General features: G+C 37.4%; 2 protein-coding genes across 3 annotated transcripts in view; one reads left to right on the forward strand and one right to left on the reverse strand.

Annotated features, from left to right (window-relative positions):
* Positions 1-1,780: 1,780 nt before the first annotated feature.
* Positions 1,781-11,879, reverse strand: CEP55 (centrosomal protein 55). Its single transcript, XM_066554943.1, has 8 exons — positions 11,697-11,879; positions 9,658-9,945; positions 7,377-7,421; positions 6,505-6,643; positions 4,237-4,550; positions 3,186-3,257; positions 2,441-2,566; positions 1,781-1,987 (listed from the first exon to the last, which is right to left on the reverse strand). The coding sequence occupies exons 1-8, from the start codon at positions 11,877-11,879 to the stop codon at positions 1,781-1,783; spliced, it is 1,374 nt and encodes a 457-aa protein (XP_066411040.1).
* A 1,568-nt stretch (positions 11,880-13,447) lies between these two features.
* The window catches only part of MYOF (myoferlin), a 60,992-nt gene continuing 52,110 nt past the window's right edge, over positions 13,448-22,329 (forward strand). For both annotated transcript variants that reach the window (XM_066554178.1, XM_066554180.1), the window contains exons 1-3: positions 13,448-13,535; positions 19,297-19,352; positions 20,237-20,328. In XM_066554178.1, the coding sequence (XP_066410275.1) occupies positions 13,448-13,535; positions 19,297-19,352; positions 20,237-20,328 (236 nt within the window). The remainder of the gene's footprint in view (positions 13,536-19,296; positions 19,353-20,236; positions 20,329-22,329) is intronic.

Genomic DNA, 22,329 nt, shown 5'->3' on the forward strand with positions numbered 1-22,329 from the left:
GTTCAAAGACAAACTTAAACTTTTAAAAGTAGTTTAATTAGAGATTAAAATTATTAGGCTGTAATGAAAAGCATAGTTATCATCCTGAACGAAAATATTTTTAAAATTATATGAAATTAAGACAATTTCCCTCATGACAAATCCTTGAGATTCTGAAGCACAATTTCTCTTTTACTCATTAGTTTATCATATCTTTGGTCAGTAAATCTGTTGCTAGCAATTGAGCAAATTGTCAAATACAAAGATTAGCCTGAGACACAGTCAGTGAAATTGAAAAGTGGATAGAGAATGGCTAATACAATAAATCTGGCAGATATTCCAGATATTAAGATAATACCTTTTAGTATTTTCTATCTGGTGAGTACTGGATTTAATCGAGAATAACATCACTTGATACTATTAGTTGTTTTCAATAAATTGGAAAACACCTTCATGTTTAAGAATAAGTTTTAACCATTAGGGATTAAGGTGAACATTATGGGTAAAAGCACAGTTTTGCAGCAAAGCATGATGGAGAAAGCTGACACCAGCTAGCAGTCAGAATCAGCAGGCCAGAGAAAGAGACACCTTGGGTACCTGTGTGTCCTCAGCAAACCACAAACTTGTAAAATGCACAAATTTATTCTTAACTAGTGCATCTTTGTAAAATTTCCCCATTTTAATAATTTCCACAGAAGTAAATTCTTGTTGGGATTTCACTGCATATGCAAGAACAAAATGCTCACAACACATTCAAGTTTACAGTAAGTGCTAGAGAAAAATGACACTGCAATTGCAATCCATTAGGGATTTTTTTTGCCAGTTTCTAATTTGTTGCCAGAATTTGTCATTAACTCATGTTTTGTATTAATACCAAAATACAGTTACACTCCAAATACACTGGGGCAATTTGTTAAAAACTGCACTTTGGGACATTTGTCCAATCTAAGGTTGAATAACTGACATTTCCCAACTTTAACCTCTGAAACACAGAAGCAAAACAAGTTTAATTCAGCATAAATCTATATGCAAAATTCAAAAATGGCCTCTGACATTGTCTGAAATATAAACTTTCTCTGGCACCAAGGAAGTTTTTGTTTGCTAGGAAGTTGTTTTTCTGAGGTTAAACCTTGGTCAGCATTTTAGTCACCCCTGATGGTGGTTCAGGATAATCAGCTACTTAAGATTGATGGTTTGAACATCAATCTTAAGCAGCAAAGATCTAACATGGCCCTCCTGAGTTTTTATGTATCAAGATGTTGATATTCCACATATATATGATCTATAACACATGTATGTATATACTATACACACGACACATATATACACACACCATGTATAAATAAATATATATATATATATATATATATAGTGCAACTATGAGGGCCAAAAATCTTTTGCAGCTATTCTTGTCAGTTAAGGTACAAGCACAATCATCAGGATTCAACAACCAAGAACTGGGTATGCCAAAACTAAAATATAGTCTGACACAATAATTGTGCTTTTACTATTTCCTACATTTAATAGTGCAAAAAAAAAAAAAACCCGTCAGTAGTTTACTATTTAAAATATTCCTAACTCTAAAAATATTTTTGTTTGCAACTAGAAAATGCAGTAGCTGTTTTGCAAAAACATGAGGTAAAATACTGAGGCCAAATTATAATGTTAATACTGTTTTTGTGGAACTGAATTATAAAATCAGCAGTTGTTTATACAACTGCAAGAAAAAAAGCTTTAAAAGATTTTTTGCCAGGCATATTGGCAGCAGATATGAAGCAAAGATAGTTAGTCCATTTGGAGCTCAAGCTGTACAGAAGTCAATGTGTGCTAGTAATTCTCTATGCTGGCTCGTTGGATATAGCACTTTACATCTGGGACACTCGAGAAAACTTTCATCAAGGCAGCTGGAATGTTTCAGGGGAGGACTTCTGTCATATGTGGTCAGCTTCTTGTCAAATACAGCTGGCAAATCTTCTTGTGATTCCATATGTCCAGATTCCCGGAGTTTCTGGAAAAGGAGGAGCTTCACTGTAAGACTGGGACATGCATGCACTGATCAAACACTGTAGGAAAATATATGATGGCACACGAGCCTTGGGCGTGTTACAGCACTAAGGACTGTGCCCTGTTCACCAGCAACAAGTGTGAGTGGAAGCACATTGCATCTTTGTCATGGTGCAACAGACAAAGCTGGGTGACACACTGATACAGAGTACAGAGTGTTTTCTGCTCAGCACCCTGCCTGTTCTGGAGCTGCTGCTGCAGTGCTCCTGCTCCGTGCTTGCTGCAGAGCAAAGCAGCGCCTGCCTGGCTTGCACAGGGCTCTGCAGCTTGGGGAACAGACATAAGGGATGCAGGGACACTTACTCAGGGTTTGAAACAAGATCCCAAAGCAAGAAGATGTATGTTTTTGCAAAATCCCTGACTGAATTCACCTGTGAGTTGAATATTCAGTACATACCAGGGGTTCCAGACGGGTGATTTTCTCCTTGGCCTTGCGCAGCTCCTTGAGAACATGGTTTAACTCAAGCTTCAGGTTGTGGCGATCAAGCTTCCCATTCTCTAAGTCTGTGGTACATATCTGGATCTGGCAGCCCAACAAAGTGAAAACTTAAAGTCAAAGTTAGTATGAATTGGGAGGAATGTTTCCCATTTATGTATTTAAAGCCAGTTTTGCTCTGCAATAACATCTTAAAATGGGATTAAAAGGAAAATTTAAATGAAAAATTAAAAATTGCTGTTGCTTTTATTACAGTGAAATTCACACGTGCCCAATTATTAAAATCTCCCTTAGAAGAGGTACAGTTTAAAGTTATTTTGATTGGAGGGTATTTCAATTTCAAATAAAGAAAATATAAAATATGGCAATACAATTATTTCTATATCAAAAATATATTGCTAAATTTAATTAGGTGATTAGTTTTAGGATGTTTCCTATGCCTTATCTGAGGCTTCATCTGTTTAATAAGTGATTGTGGAGAAAACATTATCAGGTTTGCTCATACCCTCTTGTCAGTACAAGGTTACAGATTTTCCTCCTGACATGTCAAAATTTTTGAAAGCATCAAGAGATTATCTACAATTGAATATTCGTGTCTAGCATTACTTTATTTTGATATACTAATCACTCTTAAATGTGAAGTTAGTCTAGAAAGACTCTGTGCCTAACACATTAAATATCAGCATTTTAGCACATAATTATGTACCTGTTGTTCCAACAAAGCTATTCTTGTGTGTTCTGCCTCCTGTCTGAGCAATGATTTACGAAGAAGCTGCACCTACAAGGCAGATGAGCACTTGTAACAAACAACATCCATATACAATAGCTAATAAGCTTAAAAAGAATTAATTTATAATGAGATGGAAGCAAACTCTTACATTCCAATGCAAACAGCAAATGTGTGCCTGTTATGCAAGAACCAAACTCAATTCAAATCACTACTTCCCCAAGGAAAACCCTAGTGAAAAATTATTATTGCACTGAGAAGGGGGAATACAGGATGATGTTATTGTTAAAAAAAGAAACAAAAAATGGAAGCCTGGCGATTGCCAGGATGCTGATAAAAATATACTCACAAAACCTATGTCTGCACTAACATGATATGATGTTAATAAAACAAACAAGGCGATTTTCTTTAAAATAGGAGAACAAGTTTAAGAGAAAGTACTATATTATAATGATTAAGTAAATGCATACATTAAAATATCCTCTGCTTTCAGCATGTATCAACTTTTATGATAATGCTGTTGTTCAGCTTCAAAAAATAAAATAAAATAAAATAAACATATTTTAATCATTATTGAGCAGTGAGAACCAGTCTGTCTTTAGAGAGCTTAAGTGTTGTTCTGCTTTTGGCCTACTTTGGTGTCTAGTAAATTTTATTCTCGTATTTCAAATATCAGTTGTATTTTAGCTGTCAGGTGACAGCAAATATTAGTGGTATTCCATACTTAGGAGCACATGATAAAATGATTTTTTAGCTTTCTTGTTCTCATTTACTATTAGTCTTAAGGATAAACTATATTAGAACCAATTCAGTATTTTCTCCTTCTCTTTTGTGTCCCTTAAGACTAGGGAAATAAATTAAGAAAGAAGTTTCATGTTTAAACAATTCAGTTTTAACCACAAGGAATGAGTCTAGATCTATGTGAAGAACAGTTACCATAGAGAGAGATGGTCCATTCTGATTAACTATGAAGTTTTATCTCTCTTGATTCTTTGCTAATGATCTCAAACCACCAAATCCATCCACATACCTGACATAAAAGATCTTCAGACTTTTCTTTTTCTTCTCTGAGCTGTTCTTTGAGAGTTTCATTTTCCTGGTTTAGTCTTTGTGCTTTCTCTTTCATTTTATTTTCATTTTCTTGAGTCTTCATTTCAGCAAGCTGTTGTGACTGCAGTAAGGCATTTAAACTCATCATTTCCCCTTGTGTTTCTTGATATGTCTTTTTAAGTTCATTAAGTTCAGATCTCAGCTGGGTTATGGTGCGTCTTTCAGTCTCAGGATCTCTCTTAGCAGTTGGGAACAGCTGGTCACAGTATTCTTGTTTTTCCTCTTGTAGATGACCTTAATGAGTTAGAAATAATTGAGTTAGTAATGTGAAAAAAAAACCACTTAAAAATCAGAGCACTAAATCTCTGATTTTAAGGCTTATTAAAATTACTATCAGCATTTTAAGGCTTATTAATAGAAATTGACATAGTAGGCTATTGCACAGCTCAGATTAGAACCAAACTTTGGTTGAAACAGCTTTCACTATTTATAATACATTAAGTCTCCTTACCAATACACTTATTGTATATTGTAAAAAACACAGTTCTTCTAAGGCCTCATGCATTATACTGATACATGGGAATCTGACCCAAAGACACTGGATTCCTACTTCTATTTTTAGGCTCTTTAGCCAAGCTGCTGGCATTACTCCCTCCCCAGAGATACCCTTGGGGATGGGATAGATTCTACTTCAACCTTTTTGACCAAAGCCAGACCTTCCACTGTCTTTTGCAGACCATCTTTTAGTATGCCATAATTTACTTCTAAAGAGTCAATAGAAAGAAGTAGGACAGTTCTTTTGATTAATAAATGCTTGCTTCCTGGGTAGCAACTATTGCTTAAACCAGGGTTAGAAAATTTCTGCTTGAAAACCCAAGAAAAGTTTATTAAGTAGGAAAAAATTAAGAGGCAGACTGCAAAAATTCAGGAGCAATACAAAATATATGTAGAAGCAGAATGAGGAAAGCAGAATTTCATGGGCTTTGCTGATTTTTGGCACTGTAAGTTTTGTGACTTTGATAATTTTCCTATTGAAGACTTACCCTAATTATTCAAAGTGTAATTTACTAGGGAGAGTTTCCTGCTTGAATGTTCTCCCTTCCCTCAGCTATGAACTAAGCCCTATCTTCTCATTAGCAAAACTCCTTTATAGGGCAGTGACATCCTCAGAGAAAGGCCAAGTTTTTCCACAGAAAAAGTTTTCATATATATACTTCCAACTTGTATAGCTAGGTTCTTAGAAATTTGGATTTCTGCTACTGCCTAGCTGCTTGAAGAGAACTTTCTTATATCCTGACTTTAAGTTTTCTGGTTGCTCTTGGGGCAAAGCTTTGACTGCAGTAACTCTGTGGAACATTTTCTGGTGAGCTGAGTCTGCCTCCCTCTAAAAATACTGTTTATAGATTTCTGAACAGCACCAAAACAAGTTTGTGATGATATTTCAGTGTTTCCCAGAAAGAGTCAAGCAGCAATACAGAAACCAAGCCACTGCCCATGAATTACTAATGGTAAGTCTGTGGGTATGCTCTTACTCCACACAATGTTTGTTCTGTTTAGTGAATTTACCTTGCAGGTCAGTTACAGAATGTATGAAATCAATAATTTGGTAACAAGAAAAGCAAGTCAATGCCTTCTGTTCTTCTGCTTAATATGTTTTTAATTTTATTAATTCTGAGAGGGTGTGCCTTATTGAGGAACTGCACAGCAAGGAAGTGAGCTGGAGGTGGCCAGGTCTTTATTGTGAAACACTGCTTTGGAGAGGTGCCAAAACCTGTCACAGGTTTTCTTGCCCTGTAACAACTGTTCAGCTGAGTAAAGAACATGGCAATCTTGAGTCATTTTTATAATATTTATTTTGAAAAAAGTAAATTTAAAAAAATCTGATCCACACCTAGCTAATAAATCCTTAATGCTTCCATTATGTCTATTGAAAGTGTACTTTGAAGGATGGGAGATGTACATCTATTTGCCTCAACACTTTCCACAAATAGAGAGGTTGCTAATAGAGTGCCAAGGCTGTTAAAACCATCTTTGAAGTGGATAAGAACAGGAAGTACTCTTGGTCAAGTAACATAGGTAGATAACAGGAAGCAGAGGAATATTTTTTAACCAAGTTTTACCATTAAGCAGCCAAAGCGTTGAGAACAAAGTCTTGATTTTTAGTGTGCTAGAATTTGTTTTCAGAAAATTTATTTCCATAGATAATTATGGTTTGGGTCACTTGTGGGAGTAAAAATGAAGTTGATACCTTCTGAATTTGTTTTAGATTCTTGCTGGCTAACTATTTCTGCCTTCTGTTCAAGTTCAAAGATCCTTCCAAGCAGGCCCCTGACATATGCTTCCCGTTGCTGGTCATACAGTAGCCACTGCTGATTTTTCTCAAGAGCCTTCATAAAAAGAAATATAAGAACAACAAAAAAGTCTCTGGTAATTAATCAGCTTTTAAAAGTATTTGTTTTATGTCTTCAAAATATTAGAAGTTATTAAAGATAAGCTAGATAAGTCTGCTGCAAATTGTAGTAATCTATACAAAAAATAAATAAATCCATCTTCATTTGGAAAGTTAATTCAGGATGCTGAGCATAAGTTAAAATTGCAGCAATGGGAAAATTACTTAAAGAACAAAGGCTTTCATGAGTCATGCCTAGATTATGAAGAATTAACTTTTCAATCTCAAATATAAAATAACAGACCTTGAAAATGGAAAAAAATAAAACTGTATCATTGCAATTTAATTTGTAAGAACAAGGACATGGATTTTTTAGCTGCTTGGCTCATTGACTTACTCAGTTTGGAAGGGACCTCAGGAGGTTTCTAATCCAACCACATGCTATCCCAAGCAGTGTCTGGTTCCTAGAGGCTTCTGAGTTGTCAGCAACCACTTTGTTCTGATGTTCTAAACAAGGTCTTTCAAAGATGATAGAAATCTTAATTTTTTCTTTTGCAAGTTTTTTGGTTTTTAAATTTAAATTATTGCCTTCTCACAAAATCATTTTAGTGGTTATATTTTAGAGAGAAACATACCCTCTGAGGTCCCATACTACCCAAAAATGTACATCATGATAATTTACATTCTTCTGCATCTCCATAAAGATGGTTGAAATTTTACAGGAAACTTACATCTTTCAATTGTCTTTCCATTTCAGTGCTGTTTGTTGCAGCTTCCTGCGGACAAAGAACAACTTGTTAGTGTTGTTTAAAACAGATGGCTAAAACAGCAAAGCTACTCCTGTACAGCTATTAATCTCACATAAATAGCATAAGAATATTTTTAAAATTAAATCAGATGCATTTAAAAATTAAAACAGATGTGCCTTTTGTGTTTAAAGATCTTTATAGTTGGTTGCTGTTTTTTTTTGAAGGATCCAAGTTATGTAGAAAGCCATTTCAGATATTTAAAATAGACTCTTCTACAAAATATGGGATAAAGATTTACATGGAATTTATTCCATAAGTCTGCAATTCATAGTTACATTAAAACATTTCCTACGGAAACCATAATGTATTTTCTGCTGAAGTGCTGTCTTGGAAGTCCTGAAGGGTGTTCTGCAAAGAGGTTTTGAAAAATGAAGATATTTAAGGGTATTATTTAAGTACACAAGAAGAAGTAAATGTTTTTTTCTATTTTTGTATCCTCATACATTTGATAATGACTCAGACATACAGGAGGAGTTGGGGAAAGCCAGAGACCTTGATGCTTGGGATAACAGGAAGACAGTGAACATCTGGGAAATCTTGCAGGCCTGTCTGCAGGCACAAGGACAAAGAGCCTGATTTTCTGAGCTTGATCCCACAGTACAGTGAGTATGACTTATGTATGAGTAGGAGACTTCTTGAGATCCATCTAAAACTGGAGAGCAGTTACAGTCATGTTTCTCCCACTCTGACATGTAACTTTTCTGCAGGATACAAAGTGGTTATGAAATTGTGTAGGTATATGTCAGAGGGAACTTTAGTGAGGAAAAAAAAATGTACATTACTACCCAACTCCAAACTACATTTTTTCCAACATTTTTCTATGGATCTTGGAACATGATTTAAAACAGAAATTATAGCTGAAAAATACAGAACTTTGAATGTTATTATTAAACTTAAACACTTCCTAATAAAAATAGGACTTAGAGACACTGAACTTGTTTCTATGAACATCAGAGTCCTGCGTCAGTAAAAACTTGCTCAAAATTCTGCCATAAAACTGTTGTTTCCATTTCAGAGCTAGTATGCCACCTAGCAGTTTCAAGCAGCATTGCTAGACTTGTTTTCAAGTTCTCCAAGACATCCAGTAAACATCACTGTCCTCTGCATAGAAATCAGTTACAATTTTAAAAGAAAACTATGGTTTTAAAGTAATACATATTTTGGTGGTTTATTGACAAAAATATCATGAAAACCTGTTGACTTAATACACATTTTAACACCTCTAATGAAGTTCAAAATGTCTTAAAATTTAAAATAAATGCATTGCATTTAAAGTGATATTTCTCAATAAACTGCATTATTGGAAGTACTATATATATATGTGTTAGCATTCAAAGGTAGCAGATGAAGATATTCTGTTATGTATTTGGCTACAGCAGAATTTCTAGAAATTGCTCAACTCCCGTGTGGAGTGGAGGGAACCAGCACCATCTGCAGGTCAAAAGCTGGAAAAGAAAGACTTATAGCTGCCTATTTTTAGGCACCTGTACCTAAACAACTTCCCTGTGCCCTTCATAGAGTTACTACTGCATTTTCCAAAGAACGTTAGAGTGGGGCAGGAGTGGAAAAACAACTGTAGAATCCTAAATAGACTTGTAAACCCTGCCAAGGGTTGGCACCATACCTACTGACCACTTCACATGAGAGGAGAAACTCAACATTCCTGTCCTACCGTGTGCCACATTGAAGAATTTACCATGTGTGATGCCACACAAAGTAAAGACAATTAGTTTTAACAACTGAGACACAAATGAGGATTCATAAGAGCAGAGAGAAGAAAGATATTCTCATGACTGAAGCTGAATTAGGTGAGGAGCTTAGTTTGTCTTTATTAGTGCCCCATATTTCTTATCACTGCTGCCTTCTCACTCTGTCTAATCACTGAGCACACAAATCTGAGAAGGGCACAGTGCCTGCCTAAGCAGCAGTGGATCATCCCAGCAGTATCACAGGTCACACTACCTGTGTGTGATCTTGAACACAGCAGGAGAGAACTCCCTCCCCAGCTGTGCTGCCTGAAGTGTGCTCTCTGACTGTTCCTCATTTGGAGTTCCATCTGGGTACCATCTCTCTTCATACAAGAATATTTCAGCATGCAACACAGCTTGTAAGAAAATTAAAAAACATCCTATTTTATAGCAGGTATTGGTGCTTAGGGGGAACAAAACCTAATTTGCAATTGCAATATTTCTTCAGTGCTTACCTGGGATGCCTGAGAAGTACTACTGGCTTCGTTCTCAAGATCAGAGCATTTTGCCATGACTGCAGATAAATTACACTTTAACCTATTGATTTCTTCTGATAGAGAACAAAGTAATTGTTCTCTTCTTTCTGCTTCCTTTGTTTTTTCTTCTAGTTGATTTTGTAGTAAAGACACTTCACTAGTCTTGGTTTTGGACCTAAGATTGTCTTTCAGGTTTTGGATTTCTCTGTCCTTCTCTCCAAGAAGATGGTTGTATTTTTCTTTTTCTTTCTCAAGCAAAAGTATTTTCTAAATGAAACAGAATAAAAAAGAGTAAGTGTTAGTCTATGCATCAAATGCATTAGCAAGTACTTTGAGATTATCTGAGCAGCAGAGTCTAGTGGAAGGTGTGAGAACTAGGTGATCTTTAAGGTCTCTTCCTACCCATCCATCCCATTCTATGACTTTATGATTCTATGATAAGAATATCTCACTTTCAAAGCTCTCTCTTAGCATTTAATTAGCTGAGAAAATTACTTTTAACTCAAAGAAGACAAAATTGTAGTGATCATCTGAAATATATCAAGTGATAGTAAAACCAGTCTGAAATAGACAAAACAAGGAGAGAATGAAAAGAACCAAGTTTCACAGGCTTGGTATGTACTCAGTTTTGAATAAAGATCACTACAGTATATGACCCTAAAACAAAAGCAGTTCAAAAACTCCAAAACACTTCCAGCAAAAAGGTTGGTGCTACCTTTCTTAGTATATTTCTTAGCATATTTGGTTGCTTTTTGGGAAGCAGCAGAGCCTTCTTGCAAACTACATGACAGTGAGTTACAGAAGTTATAATAAAGCATTCAGGAGAAGGATCCTGTTTTCCATGTTATGTGGCCCTGTAGTTTGTGTTTTAGTAGGTATTTTCAACACGCACTCTTTTTCCAGTAGGCCTCCAGCACAGGTATTCATTACACACAATTATTACTGCATTTAAGATGCCATGGGGCTCTGCATGAGCTTCAGATGTGATAGCATTTAATTCTGCTGAGAAAGGCTGATGTTGAAATCCTGCATGTTGACATAAAGTCATTAAAAAGAAAAACTGAAACCAAGTGATTTTGAGGGAGTGGTTGAACACCATGCTCACTAAAATTAAAATAATGACACCAAAGAGTATCCGGTGTATCTAACACGATGGTGATTTTGCATCTGTTTTTCCTAGTTTATAGGAAACCAGTATTAAGTAACCAACACTGAGCCAACAGACACAGAAAATCAACTAAGGAATCTAGCCAGAACTGTGCATGAGCTGCCCAGCCATAGCTCATCCTTGACTTAGGACTTCTCAACTGACGTTGTGGCACAGACCCATGACAAGCCCTTTCATTAAAAAGAGTGGCCTAGAAATATTAGTATGCCTAGTCCATATGAGTTGTATCTTTTTCTAGAGTCCATCTAAAGTTTCCCTGTCCTTCTGGGAATCCTGACAGGCTGTGACTAGGTCACCAAATAAGTCTTGAACTTCTCTCTCTGCAACCACAGGTTTACCTCGAGTGGAACAGTCATATAGACATATAGATGCTTTGATACCTTGCAGTGTCTTAGTTTCTGCTCTTTAGCTGCAATGGAAGAATAATGTAATGACCTAATTTACCTATAGCTGAGTGGGAGCTTGGCAATTCAGTTCAAACACTCTGCACTTTTTGGCATGTTCTTAATCAAATGTTTTCAAACCTTAAGCTCTTTGCAGGAAGTGCTTAAAAGACTTCTCTGAGACGTGTTCTATTGGACACACGAGGACAGGTATTAATGGACTAACTGGCACCTCTGGCCTCAAATCTTTGCATTTACCAGCCTTGTCAGATGAATGTGATTTTATTAGCTCAGCTGCCATTGAAAAATATCTGAGAAAGAAAGTGTGAAACAAAAAGTTTGTCTGAACTGACTCTACTAAACCAGTTGTGACATCAGAAGTTTTGAGAGGAAAGGTGGGGCTCCTGCTGCCGAGTGCCGTACCCGTGGGACACGGCCCGCGCTGGCTCGGGGAGAGCCCGGCTCACCTGCAGGAGCTCGCTCCTCTCCGGCTCCGTCATTCTGCCTTTGCCTGTGGCCACCTCCTCCATGGACTTCCGCGGGGCAGCGCCCTCCCGCTTCCCCTTCTCGAGCCCACCGTCAGCTCTGGAGCTGCCCAGCTTCAGGCCCCTCTTGGCAATAATTCGCTCTATGGCGGTCTTGGCGTCCATCTCTAGGCGCCTGTACAAACCGAACGAGGCGCTACGGAACAGCGATCCCTTCTAGCGGGTAGGACAAGGCTCCCGACAGCTGGAGGCGAGCGCAGGCGGCGCGGGCCTTCCCGGCTCCCGCGGGGCTCAGAGGGGCCGCGAGTCACGGTGCGGGGGCACGGCCCGGTGCGGGGGCACGGCTCGGCGGCAGCTCCGTCCGGCCCCGGCCCGTGCCGCTTCCGGGAGTTTGAATCCCGCGGCTCCGGGCCGTCACTTCCGGGGTTTCCGGATGGTGCCCGCGGGCGGTGGCGGCACGGGCGGTGTCCCCTCGTGTCGCCGCCTCCTCGTGTCACCGCCCAGGCGGTGCCGTCCCTACCCGGGGCCCCCAGGCGCGGCGGTGCTGGGCCAGCAGCCGCGGGCTGCCGGAGGGTGCAGGGGGCCGCTGTGGTGCTCGGGTGGAGCCCGCAGGGCCCGCTCAGTGGTGTCTCTTACGTGTCTGTGTCCTCGTTCCTCCCTGAACATGTGGGGTTTTTCTTCTCCAGAAATCCTCTCCGTCTACCCCAAATCTAATAATTTTAGAAATTACAAAGTAAGCTAGGTCTCGTGTGACCGTGTAAAAACTAGGCTGAACCGCGCTCACTTGTGACTCCTTTTGCTGCCTCTTGCTGACTTCCCCTCTCCTCTCTCCTTGGGGACACGCGTGGCAGCGGCAGAGGGAACCTCTCGGGTTTTTACCTCTGTTCACAGCTGAGAAAAACTAAGGCTGAGCACGGGGGAGCTCAAAGCTCCTGTGCTTGTCATGTAAATGTTACCTAGGTCATGTTACCGCAGTGTTTGTGCACGTGTTTAAGACAAAACATTCATATGCCTCCAAACTGTACAGAGAGTCTTGTCACTTTTAATTTCTTTTTTGCACGCATTTCCTTAATAGTTTTAAATTTTTAGTTATGGACACGTATTTCAATAATTCTACCATAAATCTACTATATCCAGGATGTTCCATGAGAAAGCCGCAGTGTTGTTCCAGAATACAACAGGAGGGGGAGGACTCGCACTTTTTTTGGGATCATCGCCAGTTTCTGACTAGGCTGGCGCGGAGACAAGCCAAAAGCATTTGCGAAGAATGAAGTTCTAAAAATTTGGGGGGAAAATATAAGCCATTGTGGAATTTCATACCTTGGTATACGGAGAGGCAGATGCGGTTTACATCGAGTTCTAGAGTCGTGCTTAATGTTCATGCTGCTTATTCTAGCCTTGGTTTCTGACGAGAGGTTTATCACGCAGTTTAAGAATAAAATCAGCAACAAGAAAGTTTTTGCAGGATTAAACAGGATCCCGTTACGGGATTTCACTAGCGAGAGCTCTTTCTGTGCAGCACGACAGAACCTGGTGTCAATTTACAGGACTGGTTTTTTCCCAGAGCTTTGAGCAGCTCGTCCGTCATAGATCCACCCATAGACCTCCTTTGCTGTAAACCAGTAATTCCCTGCCTCCTCTTCCTGCTAGCATTTCAGTCCAGAAGTTAAGGACTGTGAAACTGAAGATTTAATTCCTTCGGTAGTAATCAGCATTTAGGGAAGAGGGAAACAATGCTTCGGGTGATTGTGGAATCTGCTACCAATATCCCTAAAACCAAGTTTGGGAAACCAGATCCTATCGTTTCTGTTATTTTTAAAGGTAAGCACAACTGTCATAAATGTAGCCAGGGAAGAAGTTTTGTAAAAGCTAGTGCCCTTTGTAAGTATCTGAAAATCTGGGAAATCATGTTTTCCTGGAATTACATCTGATGTAATTTTAGGGGAGACTCTTTAATTAGAGACAGGAGTTTACCTGAATGAAGTTTGAACTGGGTGGAGCACCTTGATCTGTTCTGAGCAGCTGTTCTTCTGTTTCAGGAGCCACATTTTACAAGCTTTTCCAAAGGATTAACCTGTTGCTGTAAAAACAATTCTAATTCTGTGAATGAACGTACTTTTAATTCTGATATTGAAGATTACCTTGTTTTCCATCTGAAAAATCATTCCTGTCTTGATTACTTTGAACAGGCACTGCTCACTGTCATATACATACAATACAAATGTGATTTATTGTTCTTACAAGTAGTATACTGAAAAACAGTAGTACTGTTTTGGAAGGTATTTGATTTTGTTTTAGTTTGGTTTGGGTTTTTTTTGGTTGTTGGTGGTTTTTGTTGGTTTGGTTATTTTTCACAAAGAGAATTGCACATCAAAATTTTGCCTGTTGAGATTATCTAATTACAAGATTTTGAAAGGAAACTGTATTTTTCCAATTTCATTGCTCATCAGTTATATATAGGAGAAGGAGAAGACTGTTATAAAGCATTTATATGTAAAGTTAAGTATGTTTTAGATATACTTTACCTGTTGCCAACATTACTTGGCTAGATTAGAGGAACTTGATTTCTAGTATTGATTTATTTTTAAGGTGCCAAAACCTTTAAGCAATTTTGGATCATGTAATACATCAAACCAAACTGTGACAAACAGGCATCTTATCTCCCAGTGACCTGGTTTCCTAACTGTGCACTGAAATCCAAATGGTATTTTAAAGTGTGAAAAATCCTTGCAGGAGTTTGTCACCTTTAGAAACCAAATCTGAAATCAGGACAGCTGTAGGCTAAAAAAGGACAAGGCACTGCACATACAGAATCTTAACTTTCAAAGTAACAAGTTTGCAGATGCATTTATTTCAGCATCAGAAATATGTGAAATCATTCCATTTCCTTTAAGTTTCCTACTTTTTTTCAAGGTTTGTCCTTTTTTTTTAATCACCCTGAGTTAAAACAAGTGGCAGAGCCTGTCTCAGTAGCTTTTGAAACTTCATAATACTTAAAATATGATTTTACTTGCCCTGAAAAAAGTGAATATACTGTCATTTCTCTGGTTTGTTTCACATTCTTCTACTTCTTGAGTATCCATTTTCTCTTTCCAGTTCCTTGTCTCTTTGCTTTCCTGCCAGTTTTGCCTTTCTGTGTTGCCTCTGTTCCTGCAGTTTTCAGACTCCAGAGCTGGTTTATGCCTTCCCTTCTTTATGCTTAAGTGTCTGTTTATTCCCCTCCTTGTAAACTTTTCTTCTGTGTGCTCTAATGGAGTTCACTTCTACCTAGTAAATAGAAGTTATAGGTTTTTTTCTTTATTGCTTGATTTGTTTTTCAGTCCTTCAGTTATCCAAACACAGGAATTGGCCAACAGACATTAAAGGAATGAATTCATATTTATGCTTTATGTACTAGAATTGGGATTTTTAATGTTCCCAAATATGCTTAACCAGTGCCAGCTTCATAATTATGACAGGTTTTTAGTGGGATATTTATTTTCTCATTATCCTGCCACTTCTGTTTATGTGATTTTACTACATACCAACAGTCTGATTTTTTGCTTCCTGTCCAGAGTGATTCAAGTGGGACAGAAAATACCAGGCTTTTACCAGCTATTAAGCAGCTCTGATTTAATTTGCAAGTGGAGTGCCTGCTACCAAGTGCAAGGACAGAGTCATATCTGAAATATGTTTGACTTCTAGCTGTTGATGTTTATAGATGTTTTTTATATACACTGCTGGTTTCCCCCTCACCCTGTTGGTGTGTAGAGATAGGAAACCAATCTTATTTTGGGAAGAATATGTCAAAGGGCATTAATCTTTAACTTTAGTCCCTACCCAGTGTAAATCCTGGGGGACATAAAAAGCACATTTGGGAGTGCATATTCTAGACTGGGAAAAACTTAAGCATTTGCAGGACTATGACCATGGTCCTGCAGGACATTTTAATGTTCTTGTTTGACTCTGGAGTATTCTTGGTGAAGTCTTAGTGAGCAGCACTCATTTGACAGAAGATTGCTGTGGAAGTTGGCATTTCATTAGAACAGTATTTGGTCGAATTTTGATTTACAGGGCCTTTGTTGATGTCAGGTTCAGTAAATTTAATCCTCCCATGGAAACACAGTCTTTCAGTCTCAGACCTTTACAGACATGCTGTGAAGAAAAACTCATGATCCTGCAACTGTTAGTATCAAAGGACTACAAATGTTTTATATGTTAAGACATGTAAGTCAATATGGTTTCATCTATGAATAGAATAGATTTAATCCAATTTTTTTAACTAAGCTGGCTACAGAATAGGCAGTTAATATAATTGTTACAGTGATATATATTAGCTGCATATTAGGAGGAAATAGGCAGCTGTTTTAGTTCTAATATAGCAGAGGAGTTTTTTGCAAGCATTTCCCTTTTTTTTTTAAACACATTTATGTCCAGTCCAATGGGATGGTACTTTATTTACTTTAAGAAAAGCTCACAGTTCAAAGAGAACTACACCCTGAGAGTAAACGAATATTGCTCTCTGGAACTCGATGCTGCTCTTGCAGAATTCTGTGTTTTTCACTCAACATGAGACAATTCATCGGTCAAATTACCATGAAAAACTGTTGCAATTTGCTAAACTGGCACTAAATGATAATGATTAAATCAGTGTAATCATTTTGGTTTGTTAGATTCTTGTCTCACTGTGTAAAAATGAATTCAATTGCTTGTATGTGCAGTCAATGCTAGGATATTTAGTGCTTTGATAATTTATTTTGGCTGCCTCATTCCACTTTATGCAGTAAAAACTGAGGTGAAATGGCATTGAATTTGATTAATCCAACTTGATTCCATTTGTGCTTAATCTAAGAGCTTTTCAACAGGCCTGCAGTATTTCAAAACTATTTTAGTTTATATTTCAGTGTATGGAAGAAAACAGTTTAATAGAAAATAGTTAAACTGTATCTAAATTTTCTGTTTTGCAGAGAGTTAAATTATCTAAATTTAATTTCAGGGTTTTGGAGGTCTGCCCATTTGATCCTGCAGTTGCTGCCATCATGCAATCTTAATTCTCCTTTGACAGAAGTTTTCTGGGATACTTAGTTAACTGAAATGTGATACTGTCTTAAATTTTAGACTTAGGACTGTTGTAAAAGATAATGTTGGCTTCTGCTATTCCCCATCTGCTCATGTTGATTTAAATTGCTAGTTATAATAGAAAAAAAAATTAAGATGGAAACATTAAGTGTTTTGCTATACTGTAATATTTTTAATAATGAACAGTTATTGTTTAAACAGCTCATCTTAATTTTTTTGGACACTGAGCAATTAAATTCTTATTACAGTCATTCCCATCCAAGAATATTAACTAGCATGTTATATTATAAGGTAGTATGGTGCCTCCATCAAGATAAGGTAAATAGTGATTTCTTCTGCAGTACCACAGTTAAAGTAGTTAGTTTTTAAAGAAACAAGTATAGAGTGTTTTATCTGTATCCACTATAATTTCTTATTTCATGGTAGGGTCAAACAAAAAATGGTGACTGACCCTATTGCACAATTTATCCTGATGTGGTTTAGTCTTGGTTGCTATAGCTGCAATCATTACCAGCAGAGGAGAACAGCCTGAGGAGCTGAAACTTTTGTGAGCTCCTGGAATAACTGAGCAATCCACCTCACCCGGCGTGGCAACAGGGGTTTTTGATTGGAAGAAGAAAGAGCTTTGCCAAGAGCTTAAAAACAAATATCACCACTACCCAGTGGATTAAAATACCGATAAAAGTGTCATAAAAAGGAAGTCAGTAAAGAGACGGGAATATATGCAAAGTATTTCCTTGAGGAATGGGAGTGTTGTACTCTGACTAAAATTACAACTAAAACCCAAAGTAAGCTGTGCTTCCCAGTGTTTTTTCATCCAGCTTTCACACAGATGCATAACCAAAAAAGGTTTTTTTTCTCAGTGTAATCTAGAATATGCACATTAGTGGAAAAATAAATCTTACTTTTGTGAAAATGGATAATTCAGAGTGGACAATTTAGCACCTCGTTAAGAGTTGTTCTGACTGTTGCTCGAACCAGGACTCACAGTTAAATTTTAGCTTAGGCAGGGATCATAGGACTTTTATCCATTAGTTCCATCAGGATCAGGTCTGTAATTTGCTATCCTTTTTACAAACAGCTGTAACTGTTCCTTTTTTTTCACTGGCAGTGAAAACATCTTTTCATCTCCCATCTTCTAGAGGGACTTGGAATATCAGTGCCCAACCCCAGTTATTCTGGGTTACCCAGTTTTGAAAATGCTTTGTCTCCTATTAGATAGCATAAAGTTGAATTTCCCTCACTAGTTTGGTAATTAGTGCTTTGTTCTGCAAAATGTCAGGCCACAGTATGGTATGTTATGAAAGCACTTTGTCCTACAATGTGAGTCAATATCCTGTATGAATTGTAGACAATTCCTGTTACATAAATGGGAGTCAGTTCTTGTAATTTGCAGCATGGGCTGATTTTTTCAGTACATCCCACTCTCATCCAATAAAAACAGCCACCACAATCAGCAAGCCTGACCAGTGGGTATATGAACTTGCCCATTTGGCATATCTTTACTCTTGTTTCCCAGGCTAAGTACAGTCATAACTTCAAATACCAAAAATGCATTTATCTTTACCGGAGTCTTTAAAGACTTGGAGTGTGTCTAAAGCTTGGACTTCTTGTGGTGGCTGAGCATTTTCGAGATCAGCAGCTGCTTTACACCCTGTACTTAAATATGCTTGTTATCACTAATATATGCAAAAAGAGCTGTGTCTGTGTGTGTCTGTACTCTTTTGTGTCAAAAGACTTGTCCTCCATTGGAGCTAGATATTGTAACTGAACAGGAAAAATAATGCCAAGCTATGTTTAATTTGCAACACATCCCGCATTCTCATGATATGTAGCTTGCCCAAGTGCAAATTTTACCATGAAGTAAAGAAAATTTGCAATTATTGTAATTTTTAGGCTAATTTTTAGGTAAGTTCAGTGAACACATACCTACATAGCCTCTGGAAGCCCTTTTTTTCAGGAAGGATTGCATTTCCTCTTACATGCATGTATATTTCTTCTAATATTTGCTCATTTAAACAAGACAGTGCTGACACTGTAAGCATATCTCCTTAAGATTTTTTCCATGTGATTTTATTCCAGAGCTAAACATTCAAAAATATTTTGTAATTCAAATGTGGTAAATATGTAACACATTTTCTCTACTACTTTCAAAAGTAGTGCTTTACTGCTATCACTTAGACGTTACTGTTTGGTTTGATATCTCCAAGTCTTTTAGTCTGTCTTTTTTCATCATTATTGAAGGTGAAGCTAAGGGTCATAAAAGGTTGCAAAACCTAAATATTTATTTTGCTTTTTGGAAATACAACTAGCTGTGCTTAAACAAAACAATAAGAAGCCTCAACTACTAAAATTGCCCAGGGGACTTCTTGATTGTAAAACGTGCAACTTCTGGAAGAGGTAAAAACAATTGGAACATTTGGTTTTGAGTTCAAGCCTTCTTTAGAAAAGTGAAAGGAAAAAACATTATAGTTTTGTAGTGCTTTAGCAAAACCAATTAATCACGCTTTGTTTGTATTTGCAGATGAAAAAAAGAAAACAAAGAAAATTGAAAATGAACTCAATCCTGTTTGGAATGAGGTAATTTTTTAAAAAATAAATCCTTGGTCATTTCAAGACAATGCTTGCAAAGTCGTTAAGTCAGTTTCAACAGCTGAGCACGTTACTGGAAAGGGGATCTGGTGCAATGTGTTCTGTCAAGGTGATAGTAAATGCAGGTGAATGGATTCATCTTGTGCCATATATTGCAACTCATTAGCAATGTGTTAATGTAAAATTAGATGGATAATTGATGAGTTTTGGCCTGGTTTTTTTCCCACTTTCTTTCCATCAAAATGATAGTCAGCCATTGTTTAGCCACATGTATGGGATAATTAGCCACATAATGGGATAATTTATTATGTACCAGGAAAAACCATACAGAATTAAAAGGAATTATGTATTGAAAGTTCTCATGGTTTATTTGTAGGTCTAGTGTTATGTTGCATCTTCAGGGACATTTTTCTTGGGGAAAATGTTTTCTTGGCAGTGTTTTTTCACAATAATAAATGAAAGTTAAAGATTTTTCTTACATTTTGTAATTAGAATTATAAGAAAAGGGAACACACAAATGTTTGTGTAAATTCAATAGCAACTTAGTTCAGCCAATATTGGAGAGGATTAATATCAGGTGTTATGAATGACAAGACAATAGGTACGTTAATGTGAGGAAGTGGAACTGCAAAAGAAATGATGATTCACTATTAAACAATTTAATTTTGCTATTGTTGCTAGTAATTAGTAAATCAAATACATGCTATGAGCGTTTTTACTTTATTTTCACAAATGTAAGCTGGATTTGGTCTCTCGCTAAATGCATAATTTATTCCTGATTAATTTTGTTGTATCTGCTACTCTGCTGGTAATTTTTACATAAATTGTCATTATAATTTGGGTTTGGTCCTTTTTTTTTTTTTTTTCTTCAGATTGTTGAATTTGACTTGAAAGGAATTCCTCTGGATAATTCATCTTCCCTAACAATTATTGTGAAGGATTTTGAAACAATTGGACAAAACAAGTATGTTCCTTCTTTCCCTCTCCCTACCCACTCCCACCCCAGTATTAAACACAACTTTCAATACTGAAGTACAGGGGGAAAATGGAACTGAGAGCTGCTGTTTGCTGTGCTCTCCCTTTTCTGTCGATGCCAAGTAGTGTTCTCTGTTGCTGTTCTGAAAGGAAGTATGATCATGTCATCTTTTCTTCATGGCAGATTTCATGTCTTAGGCAAACATTCATGTTTACTCATAGTAGCCCAATTCCATTGTTAGCTTTTCTTTACTACTCTCTGCCTCCTTCCAACACATGGATTCTGGTTTTTACAATGCTCTAACAGCTCTGTCATAAAATCAGTGTGACTCAAGCCAGTGCCTTCAGGTCTCTCATTCTTGAGATTCCTGCAGGTCAGTTAGGCAGGATTATATTGCATGCCTCTGATTTTAGGGAGATTTCGAAACTTGAGATAGGAAAGCTTATCAGTAATCAGAATTTTGTAATGGACTTTATAATGCATCAAAAAATAAAGAAAAGTGATTGTCTGAAGAACCTAAAATGTTTCGCTCTGTACATGGGTTCAAAGTTAAGCAGTCATGTGGTTGGTTTTCTTCAAATTGTATTTTAAAATATCATCTAGACTCATATTTGTAACTCTTAACCCCCAGTTTGTGCAAATGCCTGGTTTTGGGTTTATGCACAGAAAGTTGTTCATACCAAAGCCAGAGTAATACCTTCAAAGTAATGCTCTTTGAAAATAGATCCTCAATCACATCCACACATTTGCAATGTGTGATGAGTTTGGAAGGGATATTGGCAGGGAAACAGGATAAGGGGGTGAGAAGTGAGAAACACATGAGCAGGCATCCTGATTTTAACATGGTAATAGGAAATAGCATCTTGTAGTTCTTTTAAAGACACAAAGCTCTGTAACAACAGAAGAGATTTGGTATTTATGAACATTCACATTTAGATGAAAAAGTACATGAAAGGAGGAGGGAATGTGGAATAAGTTTCTCACCTACCAATTGCATGTATGCATAACCTGTATTCCTGTAGAACTACTGATTGTATTTCCTGAGTTGGAGAGAGATTTAGGACTACCATATCAAAGATTTGCTACCTTTTCATGGTATCCTCTTTTAATACTTAAGAAAAAGTCAATAGTTAGATACATGTCTGAAGTGCTGCAGCATTTCAAAACGGTGCTCAGTGGAAGAGTGTGAAAATAACACTCCCATGGTTTGTCTGTATGCTAGTTCAGGATTGGGAAGGTGGAGCACAATGCCTATCTAAGGTCCTTACTATGGAGAGCTACTCTAATGACAGTTTAAGAAACCCAGTGTTTGCTTCTGACATTGACAAGTAGACCCATTAACTTGGGAACTGTGTTAGGTGTCTAAGCTAGGTGGGATTTGAGTTGAAATCAACACCCTTCCCTTTAGAGATTCATGGTTTTTTATATTTTATTTAATAATCTAGATTTAATTTGGATTTAGTTTTTGAGTGTAAAGAGCATGTCTAGGGGCCTCTGTTGCCTGAGAACAAGCAATGAGAAGAACCTACACCATGTCTTTGGCTCTATTTTCTTTCCTCTGGAGGAAAATATGCAGTGGGGATTGCTGTTGTTACATTCAAAGTAGTGACAACTTTTAATTAATCAGGAAAATTTTTTCACCAAGCTCCCTGACATTGAAAATAATATGGTCTCAATGTTCTGCTACTGTCTGTCTATAGCCAGAGCAGAGCCCTGTGGTTCTCAGGCCAGCCTCCCTCTGTGGCTGCTCACTCACAGAGCTCCTGGCCAGAACACTCTGGTCCATGCTCTCTTAGTCCTGACTAGTTACAGAACCTGTGGAGCAACAGAGCAGAAGATTGCAGTATAAGACATGATTTTTTCCTGTTCCTAAAAGCTGATATAACTGTTCATCCAGTCTGTTTTTAAACATGCCTGGAGGAGGAGTACAGTGGATGTTATTCTGCTTTTGCACTGTGCCAAGGCACTGAACTCATTGCTTTGGCATGT

Source organism: Molothrus aeneus, chromosome 8 (assembly GCF_037042795.1).
Source record: "Molothrus aeneus isolate 106 chromosome 8, BPBGC_Maene_1.0, whole genome shotgun sequence".
Lineage (NCBI taxonomy): Eukaryota > Metazoa > Chordata > Aves > Passeriformes > Icteridae > Molothrus > Molothrus aeneus.

What these genes read in the sequence shown, in the direction of transcription:
- CEP55 (XM_066554943.1), bottom strand. Translation starts at nt 11,879, where the DNA reads ATGGACGCCAAGACCGCCATAGAGCGAATTATTGCCAAGAGGGGCCTG. An exon ending in ATCTAAAACAAATTCAGAAG is followed by an intron (nt 4,551 to 6,504) that starts GTATCAACTTCA and finishes TAACTCATTAAG; the next exon opens with GTCATCTACAAGAGGAAAAA. An exon ending in CTGAAGATCTTTTATGTCAG is followed by an intron (nt 3,258 to 4,236) that starts GTATGTGGATGG and finishes TCTGCCTTGTAG; the next exon opens with GTGCAGCTTCTTCGTAAATC.